Consider the following 23171-nt stretch of genomic DNA (forward strand, 5'->3'; position numbering starts at 1 on the left):
GTGGAGAAATAGGGAAGTGCGAAGGTGGCTGGTTGTGGGTGGAATTTGTGGTGCGAATTGGAGTGTAAGAGGCTGAATTTCGTGGTTGTTGGTGGAGGAAATAAAGGGCAGCAGGGGCTGCTTTGTGTGGCTGTTTTTGTGCGGTGGTGGAGATGGAGCAGGGGCAGCAGGTGGTGGCGGTTTGCTGGTTGTTTCGGTGGTGATTGGAGGTGGAAGGTGCGGCTGGTGGCTGCGGTATTTGGTGGTGCAAAGGTGTGGTTGTTGCGGGATGTTGGTGGTGTGATTTAAGTGCGTGGCTGCTGCTTGTGTTGGCTGGGAGCAGGGGAGATCGGTGAGTGGTAGTTGTTGTTGTTGGGGTTGGTGTTTGCGTGGTGATGAGTGTGTGTGTTGTGGGGAAGGTGCTGCCAAGGGAAGTTGCTGCTGTGTGTTGTTGGAGCAGGGGAGCTTGGAGTGGTGAAGGATAAGAAATGGTGGTGTAGGTTAGGCTAGCAGCAGGAGTTGGCTCAAAGGCAGCAACTTGACTTAATTCTCGGACGTTGAACTCGATCGACCAAGGACCCGAAAATACCTACAACCAAAAAAAACACGAGGAAAGGATCGGGACATAATAAAATAAAAATAAATAAAATAAAAATAAATAAAGTAAAATAGAATATAAAGTAAATAAAACTAAAACTACGAATTAAGGACTAAAATAATGAAAAACACACATAAAAACTAAACAAAACTCAAAATGAGTTATTAAAATGGAAAACCAAATAAAACTAAGAAAAATATAGGAAAATAATGAAAGAAAATAGAGAAAAAGAACCTAAATCTTATTCTTTTGAGCGCCATAAATGACGCTCATCAGAGGTTCACCGCGATGCGGACAGAGGTACCGTGTCAAGGCGTGGAGTGTCGTGCCGCGGCGTTTGTGCTGCTGGGTTCGGCTTCCTTATTGCGGTTTTTCGAGCTTTTCGAGCTCAATTCTCGACCAAATTCGCTCAAATTTCTTGCTATCTTCCTCATTTTCAATTCTTACAAGGATCCATATAAGTTTCCTTTTCTTATGTTCTGTAATGACTCAAATGTGATAAACCCGGGGATATGTACCTTCCCACATGAATGGTTAAGAGGATCAAGATTACAGGTTATGAAGTTTTAGTATTGTCAGGAAGTCATATTTCGTGATCAGAGCATTCACTAGCAGAAGTTGTGGCCGAGTGCCAATACAGGCCACTCGCTTATATGGTAACAAGGAAGAGTGAGCCAGATCATTTATATGTTCTGCTACAAAGATTTGAAGTCGAGAAGATAATGAAGCTCACTTGCTGCAGCAATATGGTCTTGCAGACTGATGCAGCAGCTAGGGTTATCAAGTAACAACCAACGTCTGTTCAATTCTCCGGTTCTCTGAAGACAATCAAGAGTCTTAACTGTCTAAAGACCATGGTAAGGTAGCCTGTTAAGATCTGATTAGCACTTCATTGTTCGGCATGTATAATTTGTCCATTTTCTTCGTTATAAACATGAAAATCACAACTACTGAGAGTTGCACTGCAAAAATACTTGAAATGAGGCAAGTGAGCACCAATACAATGTCATATAAACCAATGAAATTATATCAAATGTATGACTAAAATGCTAGCAGAAGCAGAGTAGCACCAAGAATTTCTCATATAAACCTGTTTTATTAATTTGGGGCAAGATTACAAAATATATTCCAAAATTGATACAGATTATCTCTTATTTGGACCCGTCTCACTAACGACTCAATACAAAATCATCTAAGGTCATTGCACAAAAAATTAAATTAAAATTACAAAATACATAAGTATATCTTCACCGGAGAAGTTGAATTAATTTATTTGCATACATATAAGTACATAATTGGGTTGGGGGCGGGTACATCCATTCCCACCCCCATCACCCATGGCAGGTATGGTATTTCTCCATCCCGCAGCCAGTTACCCACCAAACCTGGACCTATTTTGAGGCGATCTCCTATCTGACCCGCCCCACTTACATCCGACTCTACCTTTTGATATGCAAATTAAATATGCCTAGGAAGTTGTCTTCTTTCTTTTTGAATTGAACAGAATTGAACATGTAGCTGAGGCCCTTGGTAAACTCAGCAATGTACTTTCGAGCGCCATATTATGTGCTACAGCATTAGGACCCTTAGTTATGACCAATTCCTCCAACACCAAAGCATGTCTCAACAAAAACTGGATCAACCTCACTTCCCGCTCCTCCCCATAGTAGTAATCAATCACAATTCTTTTAAGATGAGATCTGCAACATGAAGGAATCACTGCTAGAGTTTTATTAAATAACTCTTGTTCCTCGAGTATCTTCTCTTCAGGAAAAGGAATTTGTCCACCCATATGTGAACATGTTATCAATCCCTGCAAAGTTGATCCCAATCAAAGTCAACATCAACATATTTACGCCATATATAAATTGAACTTCTTCTTGTTCACCATGAACGCCTTAATCCCATAAGCGGGGTCGGCTACATGAACCAAAACGAGGAATTCCCAGGAGGTCACCCATCCTAGTACTATTCTCGATCAATGTGGTTCATGCCATGGGATGTGACAAAGTTTTACACTGCCCTCTTTTATCAAGGGTTGGACTGGCAGCGGAAAACCCACTGGCGGAGTTGGAGTTATTTAAATTGAACTTTTTCTATGTATGTAAAATTAATACACAAGTGAAGTAAGTCACAGACTAACCTTAGGAAAGAAGAGAGTTTCTAAGACCGGTGAACGATTTAGAAATGCCGAAACGATTTTATCCCAGCAGTTAAGACCAGAAAAAACCAGCACTAGATATTTCAAATTATGAAACAGTGGCAGTTTATCCTCTATACCACCAACATCTAGCACCTTCAATTTAAGGTGCAATAAGTCAATCTCACATTACATAATATAAAATACATACTATATATTGCTTTTCTATACTACCCTCCTTTTGCAAATGAAATTTAATACTTCTAAAAATAAAATAAAATTTTAAACCTCATGAGGGATCTTGTGCAAGATTCGTAATGAGACAATAAAAAAGAAACGGAGGGAGTATATAAATAAATAAATAAATAAGAAAACAGGGAGCAAAACTAGAAAGTTAAACAAACCTCTGTCGAAATGCCGTCAAAAAATAAATGCTGAACATTATTGAGAGCTTTGCTAAGGCTAAGCAATACTTGAAGATCTTCAACTTCACTTAATGTCGCAACCTTAAAGTAAAATTTTGCTTCTACCAGCCGACTCATATTTGTAATAGAAATTCGCATAGGTAGATTATCAAAATAGTGAAGGTACTCCAAATTAGGAGTATTGATAAGCACAAAATCAGTGTTTTGAAATTCATTTTCACCAAGTTTAAATATATTTAGATGCAACCTCCGGAGAGAAGACGAAGAAATATGTGTGTAGTTGACATGATTCCAATTTGCTACAATGAAGAGATCTTCAAGTAAAGGGCAGCTTGAAACTAACCTTGGCAGGAAGCCATCCTCGTTAATGAGAGTGGAATAGAGGTGTAGTAGTTTCAAGTTTGGAAGACGAAAGGATGGCATAGTGGAAGCTTGATCAAGACCGAGGTTGGTATCAAGTTTCAGCACCTCCAACGTTTCACACGTGAAGATAGCTGGTGGAAGCTCACCCGGTTCCCTCACATGAATTCGGAGATCAAGTTGCTTGAGGCCATACGGGTTATAGCAAAAGAGATCCACGCATTTATTTGTGTGGTCTTCAAGTCTGGAAACAGCCTTTCTCACATCCAATTCTATGTTTGGCGAAAGCCAAGTATGTGTTGGGGAAGTCCTTGCCTAGATGAAGTCTAAAGCTGGTGAGATATGGAGACTGGTGTCGACGCAGAACAGTCTCAACAAAAGAGACAAAACTAGGGAAACGTTCGATTGCATGTGGATGTTGCAAACAATTTGATACGGGCGAATCACTCAAGTCTAGGCTCGTAATCCATGGAAATGCACGTCTAAATTTTCTGGACAATGTGCAGGTAGCAGCAACGTCTTTGGTAGGAAGAATAGAAAGTATCCGAATAAATAAATCAACAGGCAAACTAGATAGCCTATCTAACATTAGGCTATCATCTTGTAACTTAGTAGTACATGGTTTCAACCTGATATCCATAGACTTGATTGGGGTCCTGAAATCAAAACATCCCTGCTTATCAATCTATGATGAACAAGTTAATTGGGGACAAACAAGTATTTTACAGAATCGGATGCAAAATTACCAATAAATAATTATAAGAAAAGTTGCATGTTTGTTTATATAAAATTTTACAATTAAGAATAATCCCAACTTACAGAGGTAATCATATTATTGTTTTTTAAAACTTTTATTATCCCATTAAAAAAACATCTGTTAATTGACAAAATAATTCATAACTTTTATAAAAATTTTAATTAATCTAAATCAATCAAAACTTCCTGACTCCTAACTGAGACAGAACAGAAAAGTCTAATCCTTAAATTTGGGTCAAAACCAGGGTAACGAGGTCTAATTTCACAGTTAATCCCAACATTAAAGGCTTGTGCAATACATTAGCAACCGAATTTGATTCAACAAAAAATCACTTAAAATAATATTAGGGATATTTGATTCAATAAATAATCAAATTAGGCTCATGATTTCCGTTTTTGGTAAAACAATAATAATCTAACCGCTGGTTATAATCTTTCATAATCTTAGTATTTAGAACCAATGACTGGAAATTAAATTAGACCAAAAATAAACCCTAGATTGTGAACTTGATATGATGATGATTAAAAAAAAAAAAAAAAAAAACAACTTACCTCAGAAGCTGCTTCAACGGAGGATACGAGTATTAGAGTTTAAAGTGCGATTCAACAGAAAACCTGAACTGCTGCTTCAATGAGAAAGAGAGATGAACAGAGGAGGTGAGGCTGGGGCTAGGCTACGTTCATCCGCCTCTTTTGGTTCAAGTGAGAACTTCTCCTAAAATAAGAACTCATTTTAGAGTAGGAACTTTTAATCTTATCCATCAAATTAGAATGAATGGTTCAGATTAAAGGGTTTTATTTAATGACCCCATATAAAAAGCAAATAAAATCAATCCCTTTCCCTTTCGTTTTTCTCTCTCCTCTTGAATTCATTTTTTTCGATTCAAAAGAGGCAGAAGATTATACAAACAAAGTACCAAAAGAAAAACTATTGAAATCTTCGTATGCCTTTCCCTTGTGTATTGAAATTGTTTGTTAATTCTTCAATTTTCATTAATTTTTACATAAGTGTGGATCTTCTACCTATTTTCTCACTACATTTTTCTTACCAATTAAGGTTTTGGGTCGACTACCTTAATTTCGCCTAGAATGTAGATCTAACAATTCAGAAATCGAGTTCTTTCTCAAGGGAGGAAGAGCAGCAACGACTTTAAGGTAATTTAAAACCTATGATACTTTCAATTTTCTATATAGTTAATATTGATCTGTTTATATTAATTTTGACATTTGGCCGTTTGCTTATTAATACTACTATAATTAACTGGTGGAGTAGACCTACTATAGTTCAAGTGCCATATTAAAACAACCAACGGCAGTAGTACTACTATTGTCACACTAATGTGATAATAAAATCATTAATATATGGAAATAAAATACAACTATGGGATAGAAATAATCAAGTAATTAACTATCAGTACATCAAATATAAAGCACAAAATGAAATTAACTTACAAATCTAATTTGATAATATGTATAAATCTCTGTAATTATTTATAGGCTATTAGCTCAAATGGTAGAGCAATGTGTTATTGTTCACAAGGTGTGGGTTCAACTCCCACATAGCCTAATATTCTTGGTTGTTATTTTTATATTTTGGTTCATTATTAATGGCTAGAGCCTGAATCAGTCTTAATGGCTCAATTATTGCTCAAATGATGTGTAGCATTTGGGACCATCAAACTTGTGATTATAACATATGCCATAAATAGTTTCATAAAATTTATTTGTCATGAATTTGAATAACATGAACATGTCTAATACAACTGAACAAATACATCAACAAGTTTCTAGGATGTACAATAACACTGAACAAATACAACTGAACATGTCTAATACAATTGAACAAATACATCAACACAATTTCATGCCAAGGTAACATCTTCATCTTCATTGTATTGTAGAAGCAGCATCTTCATCTTCATTGTAGCAATGTCGCCTTTGCCAAAAACAGACTACTAGCACGAGCAAAATCACTATAAAACAGCACAAGCGAAAACAGTAGCATAAGCATATAAAACACAAAAGGCAACAAATTGAATGATATAAGAGGAGATTTTAACACCTTACCTAGGATGATTGTTTGGTAGGGCAATTCCGACTATCATGGTAAGCTTGTTTTCCGCATGTTCTGCAAAGTCTTTTCTTTTTTGCTTGTTGTTCCATTGACAATCACTTTCCTCCTCTAAGTCTCTTACCACCTCCACTTCCACTTCCCTTGGTATTGGATTGTTTGGGTGGAAGTATCTCAACTTCCTCTGGAGCACTCAACCCAATGAAAGACTCTAATTCATTTGTCTTGCTTTCGATTACATTACCCTTTAACTCAATTAATTGTGTTGAGATATTTTCAATTCCCTTCAACACAATAGTGAGTTGTTCTAGGTCTCTTCCTGCTATATCCATGCAATTCAAAAATTTGGACCAATTCTCTAAAATTAATTTTTCTTCACTTTTCATTTGGGAATTCCCTTCCTGAACATCATCATCCAAATGAAAAATAGGCTGGCTTGCTGCCATCTTAGTCCATCTGCTCAAAATATAGTGGCTTGGCACTTCACGTAGACACTTTCCCTTTAAAAACACACAAGATATGACGACATGGGATTCCTTCACATTCAAACATCTTACATGAACACTTAGCAATATGATTTAAGGAGTTATAAATTACCTTTCTTGTCTTGGAATTCGTGTAGCTTACATCTACAACTATTATCAATTGACCCTCATCTACATCTTTCTTTTCCTCAATTTCACAATCCATACAAGCTCCCCACAACTCCTTTTGAAACCTGTAAAAATTTGAGAAGGTGTACATTTCACTTGCATGCCTCTCTAAATCTCTATTTGTTCTTAGCTCAGGCTTTGAAGAAGAGCATACATTGTCTTCTACGGACTGGTTGTACCTTTGCAAGTCGATAGCACTTTCATATCTCATCCAAAACTCCACTAAATTCAGATGTGGATTTGAGAAATTGCTAAAGAAACTATTTTCACTTTCTGACCTAGATGTTGTCCTCAATACAGCTCCTAGAAAGAGATCTCTAAAATAAGCTGGAATCCACATATCACGAATGTCATATAAATGAGATAACCAACTATTATTTTGGAGTTTATATTTTTCAATAATTGATTTCCAATTCTCCTCAATTTCAATTGAAGTCTCTGAACTATACACGCATGACTTGAATTGAGTATTAAAATCATCATCACTATTTAATGAGCAACCCACCTTTTCTGAAAGTTTTCTCATTATATGCCAGATGCAAAATCTATGAATAGATGAGTCAAATACTTGTCCAATTGCTGCCTTCATAGCAGGATCCTGATCTGTGATGATGGAAACAGGCTTATGACCTCCCATAGCATCCAAAAACTTTTCAAACAACCATACAAATGACTCGGTCTTTTCATCGGCAAGAAATGCAGCACCGAATGACACACAAAGTCTATGGTTATCTAACCCAGTGAAAGGAGCAAAAATCATCTTGTACCGATTAGTATCATATGTAGTATCAAATGTCACTACATCTCCATACAAAGCATAATTTTTCCTACAAACCCCATCAGCCCAGAACACTCTTTAAATGCATATCATCATCAACCTCATATGCAAAATAGAATGATGGATTAATTTTTTGCTTTCTCTTGAAATTTTGAATGAACATGTCTGAATCTGAATCATTGATATAAACTTTCAAATCTCTTTGAAAGTTTTTTAAATCTTGCTTACTACATCCTACATCCGTAAAATTACCTACTTGCTCCTTTATTAATCGATGTGCTTTACTAGCTCCAATATTAGCTCGAGTATATGACTTAAACAAGCACCTATGTACACTTGTAACTTCTCTATTTGACTTCAACATGTGACGCTTGCTAGGAGTAGCAAGGAGATGAGTGTGCCCTTCATAAAATTTATAAATTTCATAGTTTCCTCCGATATTTTTTCTAAATCCCACCCAGGCATTACACCCTTCCCTGGTCAATTTTCTCTTTCTCACTCTTTTTTTTTCCCGTTCGTTGATGGTACTTTGAAACCTTCTTTATAGCAAACGAACTTCTTATATTTGTTCTCACCATTTTCTCCCTTTTTATTAGATGACTTACGGACACTAAAACCAACATGATGAGCATAGTTTTTATAGAATTTCTCACCTTCCTGTAAACTTTCAAACTCCATGCCTATTTTTGGTTTAAATTCATCTTCACATATAGGCACCCACTCCTTGACAATTTCCATATGTTTTTCTCCTTTATGAGGTGTGGAATGCTCAATTCCTACAGGTCTATTCCCATATTCTTCACCATTCATGTAAGAATCCATATTAAAATCTGGAAAGAAGGCATGTGTAACATATTTTTAACTTAAAGAATTAAATCAAATAAAAAGACATAAATAAAACATTAAAAAATGAGAACTTGTTCCTAAAACTCTACATTATTATACTGTTATTAAAAGTTGGACCACTTTACAATTGTGCATGTCTAATCATTTAGATTTCTTTAGTAAAATTAGTTCCCATCATAACTTGTATTATAGTACTACTCAAATTTCATTGTATGAGTTCATCAATTATAATTATTTGAATTGAACAATCGCTGAAATTCCATTTGTAAAAATTAATATTGCATAACAAAAGTAACACATCCATCTAGATTAGATGTAAAAATAAAAATTCAAACCTGAAGTGAAGTCATTTCCGTGTAGTACGGTTGAATTATTCATCATACGCTCATCAAAAAACATGGAACAAGGAAGAAGCAGGATGAATTCAAGAGGAGAGAGAAAAAGGAAAGGGAAAGGGGCTGATTTTATTTGCTTTTTATATGGGGTCATTTTGAGTCATTAAATAAAACCCTTTAATCTGAACCATTCATTATAATCTGATGGATAAGATCAAAAGTTCCTACTCTGAACCATTCATTCTAAACGAACGGCGCCGATGATTTGGGGGTGATGGGCTGGATTGTGGTGGTGGGATGGGTAGTTGGGGTTAATTTTTTGATTAAGTTTTTCTTTATATTAATTAATTTCTAATATCTACTTAATTAAGTTCATATTATTTTATTTTTCGATTTTTTATTTTTGTTCTAAATGTTAGACCAATTAGAACATGACACTTATCAATATATACCTGATATTTACCTACAAATATGTTAAGGTCTATTTTGAGAAGATACACCTATAAGGTGGAATTATTTTCAGATTTTTAAAAGGTGAGACTGTTTTGAGAAGACCAACAAAAGGTGGGATTATTGTTGTAAATTTTTCCTTTATTCAGTAGGTATATTATTACAAAATTTTCCCATCAACCCCGTTTAGCTAATTACTCCCTCCGTTTTTTGTTTGTACACACTTTGACCGACACAAGCCTCGAGACGTAACTTTGATGCATGAGAGAGAAAATGATAAATTAAAGTGAGTGGGGTTTAAAGTAAAAGAGAGAAATAATAAAATATAGTGTAAAGTTACTAAATATGGAAGTGTGTCAAACAAAAAAAAAACGGATGGATTTGGAAAGTGTGTCAAACAAAAAAAAACGGAGGGAGTACTAGGGAAGGTCCCTTCTTCTAGCTAGCAATACTAGATTATGGAATCCCTCCACTTTAGGTTTACAAACAGAATAGAAAAGCAATAACATAAACTCCATAGGTGATAGATTGACTCGAAACATGGTGGTACAACCTTCTTCCTTTCTGTAGAGAGAGCAAACTAGACCTCACAGAAGCAACTGGATCTGAAAAAGACGGAGGACATGATGATCTTTGGTAGTCCTTGGAATTGGATTGCCTAGCGAACTTGGGCGGACTTGCTAGTTCGCTTTTCAAGGAATCCCAGTGGGATCCTTGAATGAGATAGAGGGTCACTATATGTCGTGACACCTCTGTGGAAGATAAAGCTCGGCCCAACACTATCATTTGCATTGATTGGGGGTCTTCCGTCTGGATAAGGTTTTTGAAGGTGGTGACCACTGGTGCCACCGAAATGTCTGGGACAGAGCACCGTTGGTGTGCTTCATTTCTGTCCCCCTCAGTAACTTCATCCTCATTCATCATCTTCAAGAAGGATAGGTTGCAAAAGCACCTACTACCTTCAACACCAGTAAATTGTAACGCCACAAAGACACAATCCACAAGAAATAAACTAATTAACCAAACTGGTACTAAGACTAAAACTCAAACCCCACGCCCACATACACCCGGAACCCGACCCCAAAACCGAACCCCACACCCACAAAAAACCCAAACCCGGCCCCGAACCCCACACCCACAAACACCCTGACCCTAACCCCAAAACAGAACCCCACGCCCACCAACACCCTGACCCCAACCCCGACTAAGAACCCCACGCCCACACCCACCCCGACCCCGACCCTAACCCCAGAACTAGGACCGAGACAGACTTAGGCCCCAAAATAGACCCCAACCTATAAAACCCAAAAGAAAAGAAAAAAGGAAGAAGAAGACCAAACCCGGGAGAACCTAACGTGGCTCAACCTGCCGGAGACACCGACCCACCCCAAGCCACCGCACCTAACGGAGGAGGACCCATAGCGGACCCAAAACTAGATCTAGACAACAAAGAAAAACCAGAGGAGCGCTACAACCTCTACGACCAGTGGCAGATCCAAAAATTTAAAAATGGGGGTCCAAAATATGCAAACTTACAAAAGACATAATGTCAAACTGTAAAAGATACATCATCGACAAAATTGTATTCATTAGTAGTTTTTTTTTGGACATAAATTCAATGTTCATTAGTAATTTAGTATAAACCAAATACATTTTTACGAGAAAACAAAGTCAAGCTTAATTAAAAAATATTACAAGTGTAAAAAACAACTAACTTAAAAAAAAAAAAATTCATAAACTAATCCAAACAAAATTTTCAAAAACTAATCCAAATTTTCTAGCAGTCACTCTTAATCAAATTATCAATGTATAAAAGCTACAAATAATTACCTAAGAACATTTTTCTTAACTAGTTGTGGCACCGCGCGATGCGCGCGGTACCCCAATATTGTCGGAATATATTGGGGTCGGTTTTTTGGGGACGAGGCTAACGAGTGATGATTTTTATTTGAGGTGGTTTGTTATAGAGAACAACCTGAGATTTTGTTTTAACAAGGCTATTTTCCGTCAATCATGAGCAAGCAATTTTTCCTTACACTAACAACTAAATGACTTGAATTAATCAATTCAATAAACTCAAATCCATGTAATCCTAAAAAGGTAAAGAAAATGTACTCCGTAAAGACAGAGTAGGAATAAAATGCATTATGAATTTATAATTGATTTTTTTCTTCTAAAAATTAAAGCATTTAAAATTACGAATAATTGAAATCAGATGTTGATGCTACAAAAGGATACAAAAGGAAAAATAATAATAGCTTATGAATTTATACTATTTTTTTAAAAAAAGCAAGGCATTTAAAATTACAAAGAAATGAAATCAGATGTTGATGTTACAAAAGGATAAAATTTCCTTGAAATTGCCATCTACAATCCATATTAGTCACAAATTTAGCAATGTGCAAAACATCTGCCTTGGTTTTATTTTTTCAAATTTTTATTGGTTCATAAGATATTTTTTTTCCAGTCATTTTAGTTTTTTTTTTTTTTTTTTTTGACGGAAAATAGCAAATATAATTAAGGAGAAAGTTGTTAAACATCAGTCATTACAGCATCATGGACCTCAGGGGGATATTCCTCCAACCAAACTCTAGGATTATCATAAGCTCTACTAATTTTAGCTAAAATATGGGCTACCTGATTTCCATTTCTTTTAAAAAAAGCATAGGAAATATACTGACAAGAATAGCCTAGCTGTATAATATCTTTGATGATCATGCCAAAATCAGTTGAGTCTGCAGCTCCCTTCTTTACCTTGTGATATAAAGTGAGATTATCCGTTTCCAAGCAAACCTTTGAGCAGCCTGATTCCATTGCAATTATCAACGCGTGTCTCATTGCCATAACCTCAGCTACATCAACAGCAAAACCCCCTACCACAGAACAGCAGGTAGCAGCAACATCACCACCCACAAAATCTCGCATTACACCTCCCAAACCAACACACTTGTTGTCAAAAGGAGCTGCATCAGAGTTAATCTTTATAACTCCCTCAGACGGAGCTTTCCAACTGCATTCAAGACCTTCAAAGACCTTCCAACTATGAGTAGAAATAGCAGATAGTACATAAAAATTTACTAAATTTACAGTCAGTGGTTTAATCAGTCTCACTTTCTTCTGTGTCGCTCCTGTCAATTTCACACAGTGAAGACCATAGACCCTGGTTACTAATGTGTCTTCAAAAGTGCGAACATGGTTATAATAAGCCCGAAGCATCCTAAGTAGAACCTGGATAAGGATCAAAATATGTTAAAACAGGCCTAATTAGCCTATCTGCACAAATAGCAGATGCACCAGGCACCAGGCCAAATGGTGGCCGCAGATAAGATTTTAACTAATATGAAGCAGAGAAGCTCACCTTTACTTCAGACTTCTTCATCGTCTTGATCATATACTTGTCATCATGGGTTAACTAAAAGAAGCTTCCACTTTTTCCCGGAGATGACAGTTCTCGAAGAGCATCATTGCCACATATAGATAACATATAATCAGCTGCATCTACTTTAAACAATGTCCTTAGGAACCTGAACAGATGATTAAAAATTAAGATTACAATTGATTAGTAATTTAAACTTCATATATCTATAATTATCACTTGTTAATAATGACATTCAAGTTTCTTCCCAAATTTAAACCAATACAGCAGAAAAGTAGTAGTTTTGTAGATGATAACAAAGTTATACAGACAAATAAGATTTCCTTAAAACAGAAATTGATCAGCTAAGGCTATCAGAGGTTCCTAAGTGTTGTTCATTAACCATACCAGCCAGTCAGCCGACCATCATGCCCACTCCACAAAATTTTCACCTTGAAAAACCTCCACATTCAATCTCAGAGGAGAAAGATATCAAGCCATATTCACCTCATTACACATTAAGCAGCATATGTTTCGTGGATTCCTGCACCTCCCCACACATAGGGCATATCGGATCAACGTAGATAACTTTACATATAACTTTTTTACTTAGAAACTACGTAGATATACCACCCGAATATGACTGATGCTTATTCAAAACAGCTTAACCTGATTTTTTACTGTTAAATATGACTGGGCCAAAATAATATAGAATGGGGCATAGAACAGTCAGCTCGTTTCGATAAATGCAGATTATCAGCAGTAAAATGGCAAAAGTAGAATGCATAATGTATAAATCAGACAAGATGCTATTATAAGCTAAGGATGTGCCAGTTGAGAATAGAAAGATTATGCAACAACAATATAGACTTAGCTGAGACACTCGATTAATTTTTATCAGAACAACAACAGGCTGCACAACAGCAGTTAATAATACAACACCAGGAAAGCAGCCGCAGACAACCTTCAATGCAGCAGCTGCAGCTCACAACGGACAGCAAAACACGAGCATTCATGTCAGCAGCAACAAGCTCTTTTTTATTATTGTTAAATTTGCAGAAGATGGCAATTTTAAAAAAAATATATATTAATATGATCTGCATATAATCTTGGAATTTCGCATACAAAATCATAAATTGCAAACAGTTGTTTTGTTTCTTCAGAGTTCAAATAGTACACACATCTCTACATAGGCATTGCTTAGAGAGCATGACTATCGAATTCATGTATCACTGCCTTATGGCTTATGCTACTTAAATTGATAGAAATCTCGAGCTAGAGTATCCCAAATTGAGAGCGAATTTCATCAGATTTCCCGGTATCTCATTGGCACATAAGAGCAAAAAACCACAACCTTCTTTATATAAAATCATGGTAAATAAGAATTGCACCCTATAATCACACTATTAACTGGACATTTACTAATACAAAAGCAGAACAAAAGTCACTTAAGCAATCACAAAAACAATTTTACTGAAGTTAGAGGCTAAGAAAAAGATGCAAACTCTCACCTTGAATGACTACAATATTTGACATTCAAATGCTTCAAATTCATGTAACATACCTTGAATGACTACAATCTTTGACATTCAAGGTATATTTCTAACTTGATTTGTTCTTCCATTACAAACCCAGAACTATAATTTTCTACGTTTTATTGCCCAGCAATGACTATATTTGAAAGTTTAGAATCAAAATAACAACAACTGGGATATGTAATGATCAAATATGATAATTTTTCTAGAGTGTAGCTGCCGTTTAATGTTATTTTTATTATTATATCATGCCTTTAATAAAAAATATTTGCTACTCTTGTTTCATTCAAGAGAAAAAAATATAAAAAAGTTTTAAAAATTTGAAAGAGCGAAAAATTGGATCTCACCTAAATTTGATCGTATCCTTAGTCCTGGCGAAGAATTCAATTTTACTGCAATTATTCTCTTCCATTACATATATTCAATGATTTCCAAAAGCTCATATAATACTTATCAATTTATGAATAACAACATACTACCTTCCTAATGAATAGTGCTTGGCAGCTGCATTCGCAATGGTGTCTCTAGTGAAACATTTAGAACAATGAGAAGAGCCATCAGCAGGGGGTTGATTTTTTACCTCATGTCTAGTCCACTACAGTTGTGTATCTAATTTCTTAAGAGATGATTCCAAATTGTCATTGTGCAAGCACAATTGAATCAGATTTAAAGCACAATATTCCAAACTTACATAGCCATAAAACAATTTTATCAAAATCCAGGCAAAAAATGCTTTTCATGCCAATTCAATTCAAAACTTAGCGCATAAAAGCCATATGCAATTTAATAGGCAAATTTCAAGGAAGTTGAATTGTAAATTCATTCTCTAATTTGTAAGCAAATGAAATTCAAACATATAGCTTTTAATTTAAGTAATTTTATACCCATTCCTAATATAAACAGTAAAGAAATTCAAGTTATTCAACTTATAAAGAAAAAAATAAACTCAATTTACTTTATAAAATTGCAAACTAAATTCAACCATTACTAACATTAATAGTCAGCTAGCCTCAATTCTTCATCACCTCAACAAAATGAACTTACTTAAAGCTTTAGCTTTGACAATTCTCGGGCAACCTGTTGGGGGTAGAGCTTGCTCATTCAAAAATCACTCAACGCGGTTGGGGTTAGCCCATGCTGGATAAGCTTTAATTTTCCCCTGTAATTTAGAAATAAAGATTTACTACAAGCTGTATGTTTAACAGGGTGTATAGATTATAGTTTATAGATACCTATTTGCTTTTACTAAGGGATGAAAGGTATGCAAATTTAAAACAGCAGGACTGATAACCAGCTACCCTGCAAGCAAGAGTCAAGCCAATTTCTTCTTGCATATTCACCCATTGGCAGCCTAGAAACCTAGGCATAGATTATAGGATAGTTTGCAACAGGAATGTCAAGAAGCAAAGATGAAACACCTCGCAGCTATTCATGACAGAAATTTACAGGCAAGAAGCAGCCCTCTATGATTCAGATCCTTTGTAACCAAAAAGAATGTGGGATTCACCGCCCTAACTTTCATAGTTTATCTCAAAAAATGTCAATCTCCATACTTGGGAAGCTATTATGAACATTGGGGCAGGTCAACCAAGAAGGGCATACCAATAGATATTGATGTAATGCCAAACATGAACAGCCCAAGTCACCAGAGAATACTTCATATAAAATAAAAGGGTCATAAAAACAGGAGGCCTAATATGAAGATAGGAGTAAAGCACTTGAATTATAATTGAGAATGAGGCAGTTAATCCCGAGGGAAGTCCAATTGCTCCATTGAAAACTTAGAGACTGACTTAATGAGAGTAAGATGCAAAATCAAGCTACAAGCTTGATACAAGTTTTTTCACATTATAATCATGAACACACATTAGTAATCAATCATATGCTTGCAATGAGGAGAATTAATTAAGGAGGTAGTAGGACCCAATTACGTACAAATAAAGGAACAGTTATTTAGCAGTTTAGCCCTCCCATTTAGTCATAAACTACCCCTAAATGAGGTTACTAACTCTATGCTCAAGGCTTCAAGCAACAAGTGACCTCTATTCATCTGCAAACTCCATCATTTGAAACCTACTTACCCCTTGAATAATTTCCCTCATTCCAATCACCAAACAAGATCACTGGAAGAAGTAAAGCTATGCTTACAGGCTACAAGAATGTAAACTACTATTAACATATACCAATTAATTTGGCATCTAGCCTTTATGCCAACTTTTGAGGGAGCTCTGGCTGGATAATAATAAAAGTTCCCAAAATAAGCATCTATCAAGCTCTTTGTAACTGATGCACAGTGGTCTAGGAGAAAGGTTTCTTTGAGTCGTGTGAGATAAGCTAATTAGCAACTAACACGACAATAAATATCTAGAAAAACTACCGAACATATAATATTCACCTGTTAGATGCAAAATTAATATAAAGATCAAGCAGAAAATCAGTTATGCTTTAACAAAAACTTACTCGAGGTTCTTTATCATCATATTTAAGCATTAATTCTTTCTGGTTTAGCATCAAATCACCATCTTAAAATTTCCCACCCACCCACACTCTCGAAACATCAATTTCAATTCATGATTCATTTTTGCAATAAAATCAAAATCACAAAGTAATCAAAATAAAACATGTAAAATAAATCAATTACTGTAAAAACAATCTAAATATGGCAATTAAGAATTGGATATCACATTCTCACCTTTGTGAAGTTCTTCACCATCCATTTTTTTCACTGCGATGCTCCGACACCGGAAGCTTCCCCACCACCACCTTCATCATCGCCGCCGACAACAACAGCAGGTCAATCGAAAGCGCTGGCAACAACAACGCCACTACAGATCTACAACAATAACAAAATCATGAACCAAATTGATTAAATCATAAACTAAATCTCTTGTTATGATCACTAATAAGTAATAACATTGTAGATTCGAACCAATAATTCAATAACCAAACCCTAAATATAATAAATTGGTAATTAAATTAAATTGAATCAACCATAGACCTTATCTTGCGAAATTGATATTTGATGATTTGTAAAAAAAAAAAAGGAAAAAAAAAAACTAAATTACCTTAGAAGCTGCTTCAATGGAAGATAAAGTATCATAACTCGGCTCGACGGCGAACGCCAGTTTTGCTACGCCATTAGGATTCAACACCATTAATTGAAAGATAACCCTAATTGAAATTCAGCATCAGCAATTGAAAAACAATCAATCAAGGAAAGGCTTCAAACCTTGCAACACAACCGATAAAAAAATCTCATTGAACCTTATTTGATGGAGAAGAACGCGCTTCAATGGAGAGCAAGCTTCATCAGTCCATCGGATGACATAGAGCTTCGCATCTGGAAGACCCCAAAAACGCACCGGCGACAGAAACGAGAACAACCTCTTCTTCTCACCGGAGGCACTAAGTTTCCAGAGAGATTAGAATTGCCAAGATCTCTGCATATAAAACCATGTTGATATCAAACAATTTGGTATATATTACAAAAGCTACTTCCAAAGTCTTAAGGCCAGCCAATCAACATCCGAACAAGGCACTAACATAATGATATTCAATAGATCAGATCCTGTCAACACAATAAAGTTTTCTAAACCAGAGCTTGCCATTTCAACTTTCGAGTTGGAAGAGAAGAATGAACCTAAGGTGCTATGTGTGAGCAAAAGTGACAGCAAATAAAAACACCGCAAAAAACCACATATGGGTGCTAGAGGATACGTTAAGGAGAATTACCCAAGAAACAATTAAAAACCCAATAGAATGAATAGCACCATTAATTGAAAGATAACCCTAATTGAAATTCAGCATCAGCAATTGAAAAGCAATCAATCAAAGAAAGGCTTCAAACCTTGCAACAAAGCTGATAAAAAAAGCTCACCGAACCTTATCTGATGGAGAAGAACGCGCTTCAATGGAGAGCAAGCTTCATCAGTCCATCGGATGACATAGAGCTTCGCATCTGGAAGACCCCTAAAAACGCACTGGCAACAGAAACGAGAACCTAGATCAACAGCCTCTTCTTCTCACCGGAGTTGCAACGAAGATGTCTCTTCCACCGGCGTCGGTAGTACGCTTCATCGGATGGGAGAAAAATTGAGATGAGGCTGCTGATGAGAGAGAGTGAGAAGAGGATGAATTTTTAGACCTAGGAAAGAGAATCTGGCTTTGAGAGGGAAAGAAAGGCCAAAAAGACGGAAAGGGCAAGCAAGAAAGAGTTCTCTCATTTGGCAATACAAGGGCAGAATCGTCATTTCATGTGACGGTTACTATAGCTAAGAAAGCTACTGTAGATAAGGAAGTTGAGTGATTTTAGGACTTTTATAGTGTATAGATAGATTCTTCAATTTATTCAGTACAATATTACAATTTAGAAATCAAAATACGACTCTACCGAAATACTACAAAAATCAGCTAAATGTTTTTTTTTTTTTTGACAGAAAGTACTAGAAAAAACAGACAAAAAAACTAAAATCGAAAACGGATCCTTTCTCTCCGACGGGCTGAAGTGGCCAAACAGTGAGTTGCAGACACCTCGTCTCGGGGGACCTTGCGACTCTGGCAAACCAAGAAATCTCTGATGAGATCGCGAAGAGCCTGAACCACCCAGATAACAGAAATATCTGCCAGAGAAGTCGACGAAAACATGGAAGCCACCGCAGCACAATCTGTGGATACTAAAACTCGCGAAAAACCACGAGACCGTGCCAAACGTAACCCAAAGAAACAAGCAAGGAACTCTGAATGAAGAGCCGAAGTAGCCAAGCAAGCCTGGGCACCACCGCCAAGGACCTTAGTAGACGGTCGGTGAATGAAAACCCATCCAATGCCTGCTGAGTTATCATGGCCATCCCACGCACCATCCACTAATAGTTCCACGTCAAAAGCATCCGGGGCTAGAGTCGGACCAGCAGTATGAGAGAACCCTGGAGGAGCAGAACACAGAGAAGCCTCCTGAAATAAGCTAACATTCATAGATCTAGAAACCCAAGAATCGGCCACATGAAAAACAGACTGAGGAGAAAACACCTTCGACCGAAACCGCAAGTTGTTCCTAGTGACCCAAATAGCCCAAAGGTAACAGACAAAACTATGAAGACCATACCAATCTTTGGGGAAGAGAAACTGCTACAAATGTTGCAAAATCCATTCTTCTAAACAGCTACAGGCATCCATCTGCATTTGCAAATTAAAAGGCCGGGTATGCCAAAGCATACGGGTGCTAGGACAGTCCATAAACAGGTGAGACGTGGTTTCAGTCCCGTCGTGACAGAACCCACATCGAGGATCGACGGACATACCTTTGTGAATCAAAACATCAGCCGTCGGGAGCGCTTTCCACAGGATTTTCCACAGGAAAACCTTCCAACGTGGAAGTAAAGGCCAACCCCAAAAACGCTTCCACAAACTGGAAGGAATCAACGACGGCCGAACGGTGGATAATGTGGACGATAAAAGAATGGAATACGCAGATTTTGTAGAAAACGATCCGTCTTTTGTGAATTTCCAGTACATGAAGTCATCCATAACCTGAAGTGGACGCTCCACAGCTAGAATAGTCGAGGCTATAGAAGGAGGAAATAGGCGGTGTACCGCCTTTATGTCCCACGAAAGAGAGCGTGGGCAAATGATAGCAGACACTTGAGTCGGGATTTCCGACTCGAGAATTGACTCCTTAACCTGAGGTTGAACACCCGAAACCCAACAATCCCTTAGGAGACTAATGTTTTTTCCATCGCCCACCTTCCAAGCTATACCTTGGCTAATAACCGAACAACCATGCGTAAGGCTTTTATACCCCCAGGAAGACCTAGGAGGGATCGAGTCAGCTGAAGGCAGCAAGAGGGACGGATACCTGGCGGAGAGGACACGCGAGACTAGAAGCTGAGGATTATGCATAATCCTCCAAGACTGCCTGGCCAACAAAGCAGAATTAAAACATTCGATCTTCCAAAGACCCAGGCCACCCATTCCTCTGGGTAAGTGAAGCAAAGAGGAGGGGGCTAAAGCAATCCCTCTCGTAGATGGGGTCGACTTCCACCAGAACTGCCGCAGTAATCTATCAATCCTGTCACAGATAGAGGCTGGCACTCGGAAAACTGAAACGATATGATTAAAAGAGGCCACAAGAACCGAGTTTATAATAATTAGTTTGGCCGCAGGCGTCAACCGGAGCGAAGCAAAAGCCGATAATCTTTTGACAACCTTATCCACCAAAGGCTGGAAATCCCTGCATTTACTGCGAGTCAGATCGACAGGGAGACCTAAGTACGAACCCAGAGAGGTACGAGCCTGCAAGCGAAGAGCCTTTGACAAGTATTCTCGAAAATCATCTGGCGTATTGGAACTAAATTTAACAAACGACTTCTGCATATTAACCATCTGGCCTGAACAGGAGCAGAAGTTATTGATGACTTGCAACACCTGGTCACAGGCCGAAGGGGAGACTCGGAAGAATAAGACGGCGTCGTCTGCATAAAATAAGTGCGAAACAGACGGAGCTCTCCTCGAAATCCGAATACCCTGAAATAACTTGAGATCCTCAGCTCGTTTAATCACGCGGGAGAAAATCTCCATGACAAGCACGAATAAGTACGGTGATAAAGGATCTCCCTGGCGTAGGCCACACCGGGGATACAAAGTCTGAGTCGGGCACCCATTTATTAAGATTTGGTATGACACCGTTGTAACACATTGTCGAATAACTTGGACCCAGTATGGAGGAAAGCCAAATAAAGGCCGCAAGAATATGCCATAGGAAGCCCCAATCAACCCGGTCGTAAGCCTTACTCATATCCAACTTGACCGCTGCCGAACAACGCTTCGTAGAGGAGGAAGACATATAAGAGAGCAGTTCATGGACCAACAAACCATTATCAGCCATCAAGCGGTCTGGAACAAAAGCACCCTGAGAACTCAAAACAAGGGATGGGAGGACCCGACGAAGTCGCCGTGTAAGACATTTAGCGATACACTTATAAAGGACCGTACACAGTCCAATCGGACAAAATTGGGAGCACTGCTCCGGGGCATCTACTTTTAGCAGAAGAGCGATGAACGTGCGATTCCATTCCTTAAGCATATACCCATGGGCAAAGAAATACTGAATCGCGGAGGTGACAAGTGGGCCAACAAGCTGCCAATGAGACTTCAGGAAAACCATCCGGACCTGGCGATTTGTTATCACCTATTAAAAACATGGCTTCTTGGATTTCCACCTCTGAAAATGGAACCAGCAAATTATGAGTTTCATCCTGTGATAACTGAGGAAGAGAGAGGTCCTGCAGGAAATCAGTTGAGGATGTTGAAGAATGCGAATCACACTTGTAGAGTTGAGCAAAATAGGAAAGTAACAACTCCGAGATTGAATTCTGATTCGATGTCCAGGAACCCGCTTCGTCCTTCAGGCTATGAATCTTATTTTGCCGCTGACGAACTTGGCAAGCCGAAAACAGAAGACGAGAGTGAGATTCCCCTTCCGCATCCCATTTCAGCTTACACCGTTGCTTCCAGTACATAAATGCTGCCTGTATTTGAGCGACCTTTTCTTCCCGAGTATTAAGAAAAAGGCATCTGTCCACATGGGAGTCTAACAAACCAGACACAGACTCCATATGTTGTTGAATCTGCCGCCAATTAATACCCCACATCCGTTTATGGGCGGTACACCAAGCTTGGTGGTGGCGACGAATTACATCTAATTTCCGGCATATAGAGCACATAGGAGAGCCGGGAGTAGGCACAGTCCAGTCCGACGCTATAAGCGAACCACCTCAGGGGCTAATAAACACCAATTTTCTATTTTGTAAGTTTTTTTGAATGAGTGTCTGGGCATTTTAGCCTTAACACTATGGCTCCGTGGTCCGAAAGCAAAATAGGCTTATGCAAAAGGGTCGTATCAGGATAAGAGTCAAGCCAATTTTGAGTAGCATAAGCTTTGTCAATACGTTCAAATGTTGGTTTTGTTGATTCTTTTCCATTCGTCCAAGTGAACGCAGGACCTGAGTAAGGTATATCAACGAGGCCTGAATCTAACTTCCAATTAATAAACTTGAACCTGCCAGGAATAGCAAGATAGCCACCTAACTTGTCCCATGTATATTCAACCTGATTAAAATCACCCAGCAACACAGCAGATGGAGTATGTTGCAAAATAGTAGAGATCTCCGACCATATCGAATTACGAAGGGAAATATGGGGCGATCCATACACAAACAGGATATGTTTTATTTCTTCACCAGAAACATGAACCTCACAAAAGATTACATGAGCGGAAACGAAACGAGGAACAACATGTACAGGGGAAAACCAAAACACAACTAGGCCCCCACTAAGACCTACCGCATCTGTGCCACAAAACCCATCAAAAATTCTGAACTGCACTATCTACAGATACTAAAGTTTCTATAAGAAACATAATATTTACATTAAACTGGCGGACTAAAGTAACCAAGTAAGGAACTTTAGGGGAGTCCTCATTTCCTAAACCCCTGCAGTTCCAAGCAGCTAGATTCATGGCCCCGATGGTGACTCAGAAGAGGGAGTCACCATACCTTCAGTAGAGTCAGACGAACTGCTAGATACCACTTGACCACCACCACCTTTGCGCTTTTTCGGGGGTAATAAACACGGACAGCATCTAGAAGGACCATCCAATGGAGAAGGGACTGCCATATTTGCTACTGAAGTCGAGCGTTTCAAGGGGCAAACCTCTTTTACCCATTTCCAAACCTTATCACTGCCTCGCGTTAATCTAAAATTCAGTTTTATAGTGCGCTTATCCGGATCACGTGCAGGAGCAGGGGCCTCAGAACCCACTGGAGGAGGCGGTGAATTCGGAGGTGAGAACGGAGGGGAGCAATCCATAGGAGCTACACCATCTGCCGCCGGTATG

At 37.9% G+C, this 23171-nt stretch overlaps 2 protein-coding genes, 1 long non-coding RNA gene and 1 pseudogene across 10 annotated transcripts; all 4 read right to left on the minus strand.

Annotated features, from left to right (window-relative positions):
• Nucleotides 1-1653: 1653 nt before the first annotated feature.
• LOC145583046 (F-box/LRR-repeat protein At4g14103-like) lies at nt 1654-4965 on the minus strand (annotated as a pseudogene). The gene is made up of 4 exons (XR_014100010.1): nt 4811-4965; nt 3122-4158; nt 2721-2873; nt 1654-2390 (listed from the first exon to the last, which is right to left on the minus strand). The product of XR_014100010.1 is annotated as an F-box/LRR-repeat protein At4g14103-like (transcript).
• A 1462-nt stretch (nt 4966-6427) lies between these two features.
• Nucleotides 6428-8582, minus strand: LOC145580949 (protein FAR1-RELATED SEQUENCE 5-like). The gene is made up of 3 exons (XM_081638029.1): nt 8317-8582; nt 6927-7809; nt 6428-6865 (listed from the first exon to the last, which is right to left on the minus strand). Exons 1-3 carry the CDS (start codon nt 8580-8582, stop codon nt 6428-6430), a joined length of 1587 nt encoding a protein of 528 aa, XP_081494155.1.
• A 3262-nt stretch (nt 8583-11844) lies between these two features.
• LOC145583048 (uncharacterized) lies at nt 11845-18438 on the minus strand. Of its 7 annotated transcripts, none has more exons than XR_014100014.1 (8): nt 18164-18437; nt 17546-17721; nt 17347-17452; nt 16974-17114; nt 13155-15440; nt 12750-12915; nt 12503-12619; nt 11845-12414 (listed from the first exon to the last, which is right to left on the minus strand). It is a non-coding gene; the product is annotated as an uncharacterized LOC145583048 (long non-coding RNA). The 7 variants fall into 7 exon arrangements; XR_014100015.1 differs by having other exon boundaries at nt 12750-13290; nt 15326-15440; nt 18164-18433; XR_014100016.1 differs by having other exon boundaries at nt 12750-13296; nt 15326-15440; nt 18164-18433.
• A 307-nt stretch (nt 18439-18745) lies between these two features.
• LOC145580950 (uncharacterized) lies at nt 18746-21440 on the minus strand. Its single transcript, XM_081638030.1, has 3 exons — nt 21149-21440; nt 19579-20664; nt 18746-19386 (listed from the first exon to the last, which is right to left on the minus strand). Exons 1-3 carry the CDS (start codon nt 21438-21440, stop codon nt 18746-18748), a joined length of 2019 nt encoding a protein of 672 aa, XP_081494156.1.
• Nucleotides 21441-23171: the final 1731 nt, after the last annotated feature.

The sequence above is a fragment of the Chenopodium album genome, chromosome 15 (assembly GCF_948465745.1).
Source record: "Chenopodium album chromosome 15, dcCheAlbu1.1, whole genome shotgun sequence".
Classification (NCBI taxonomy): domain Eukaryota; kingdom Viridiplantae; phylum Streptophyta; class Magnoliopsida; order Caryophyllales; family Amaranthaceae; genus Chenopodium; species Chenopodium album.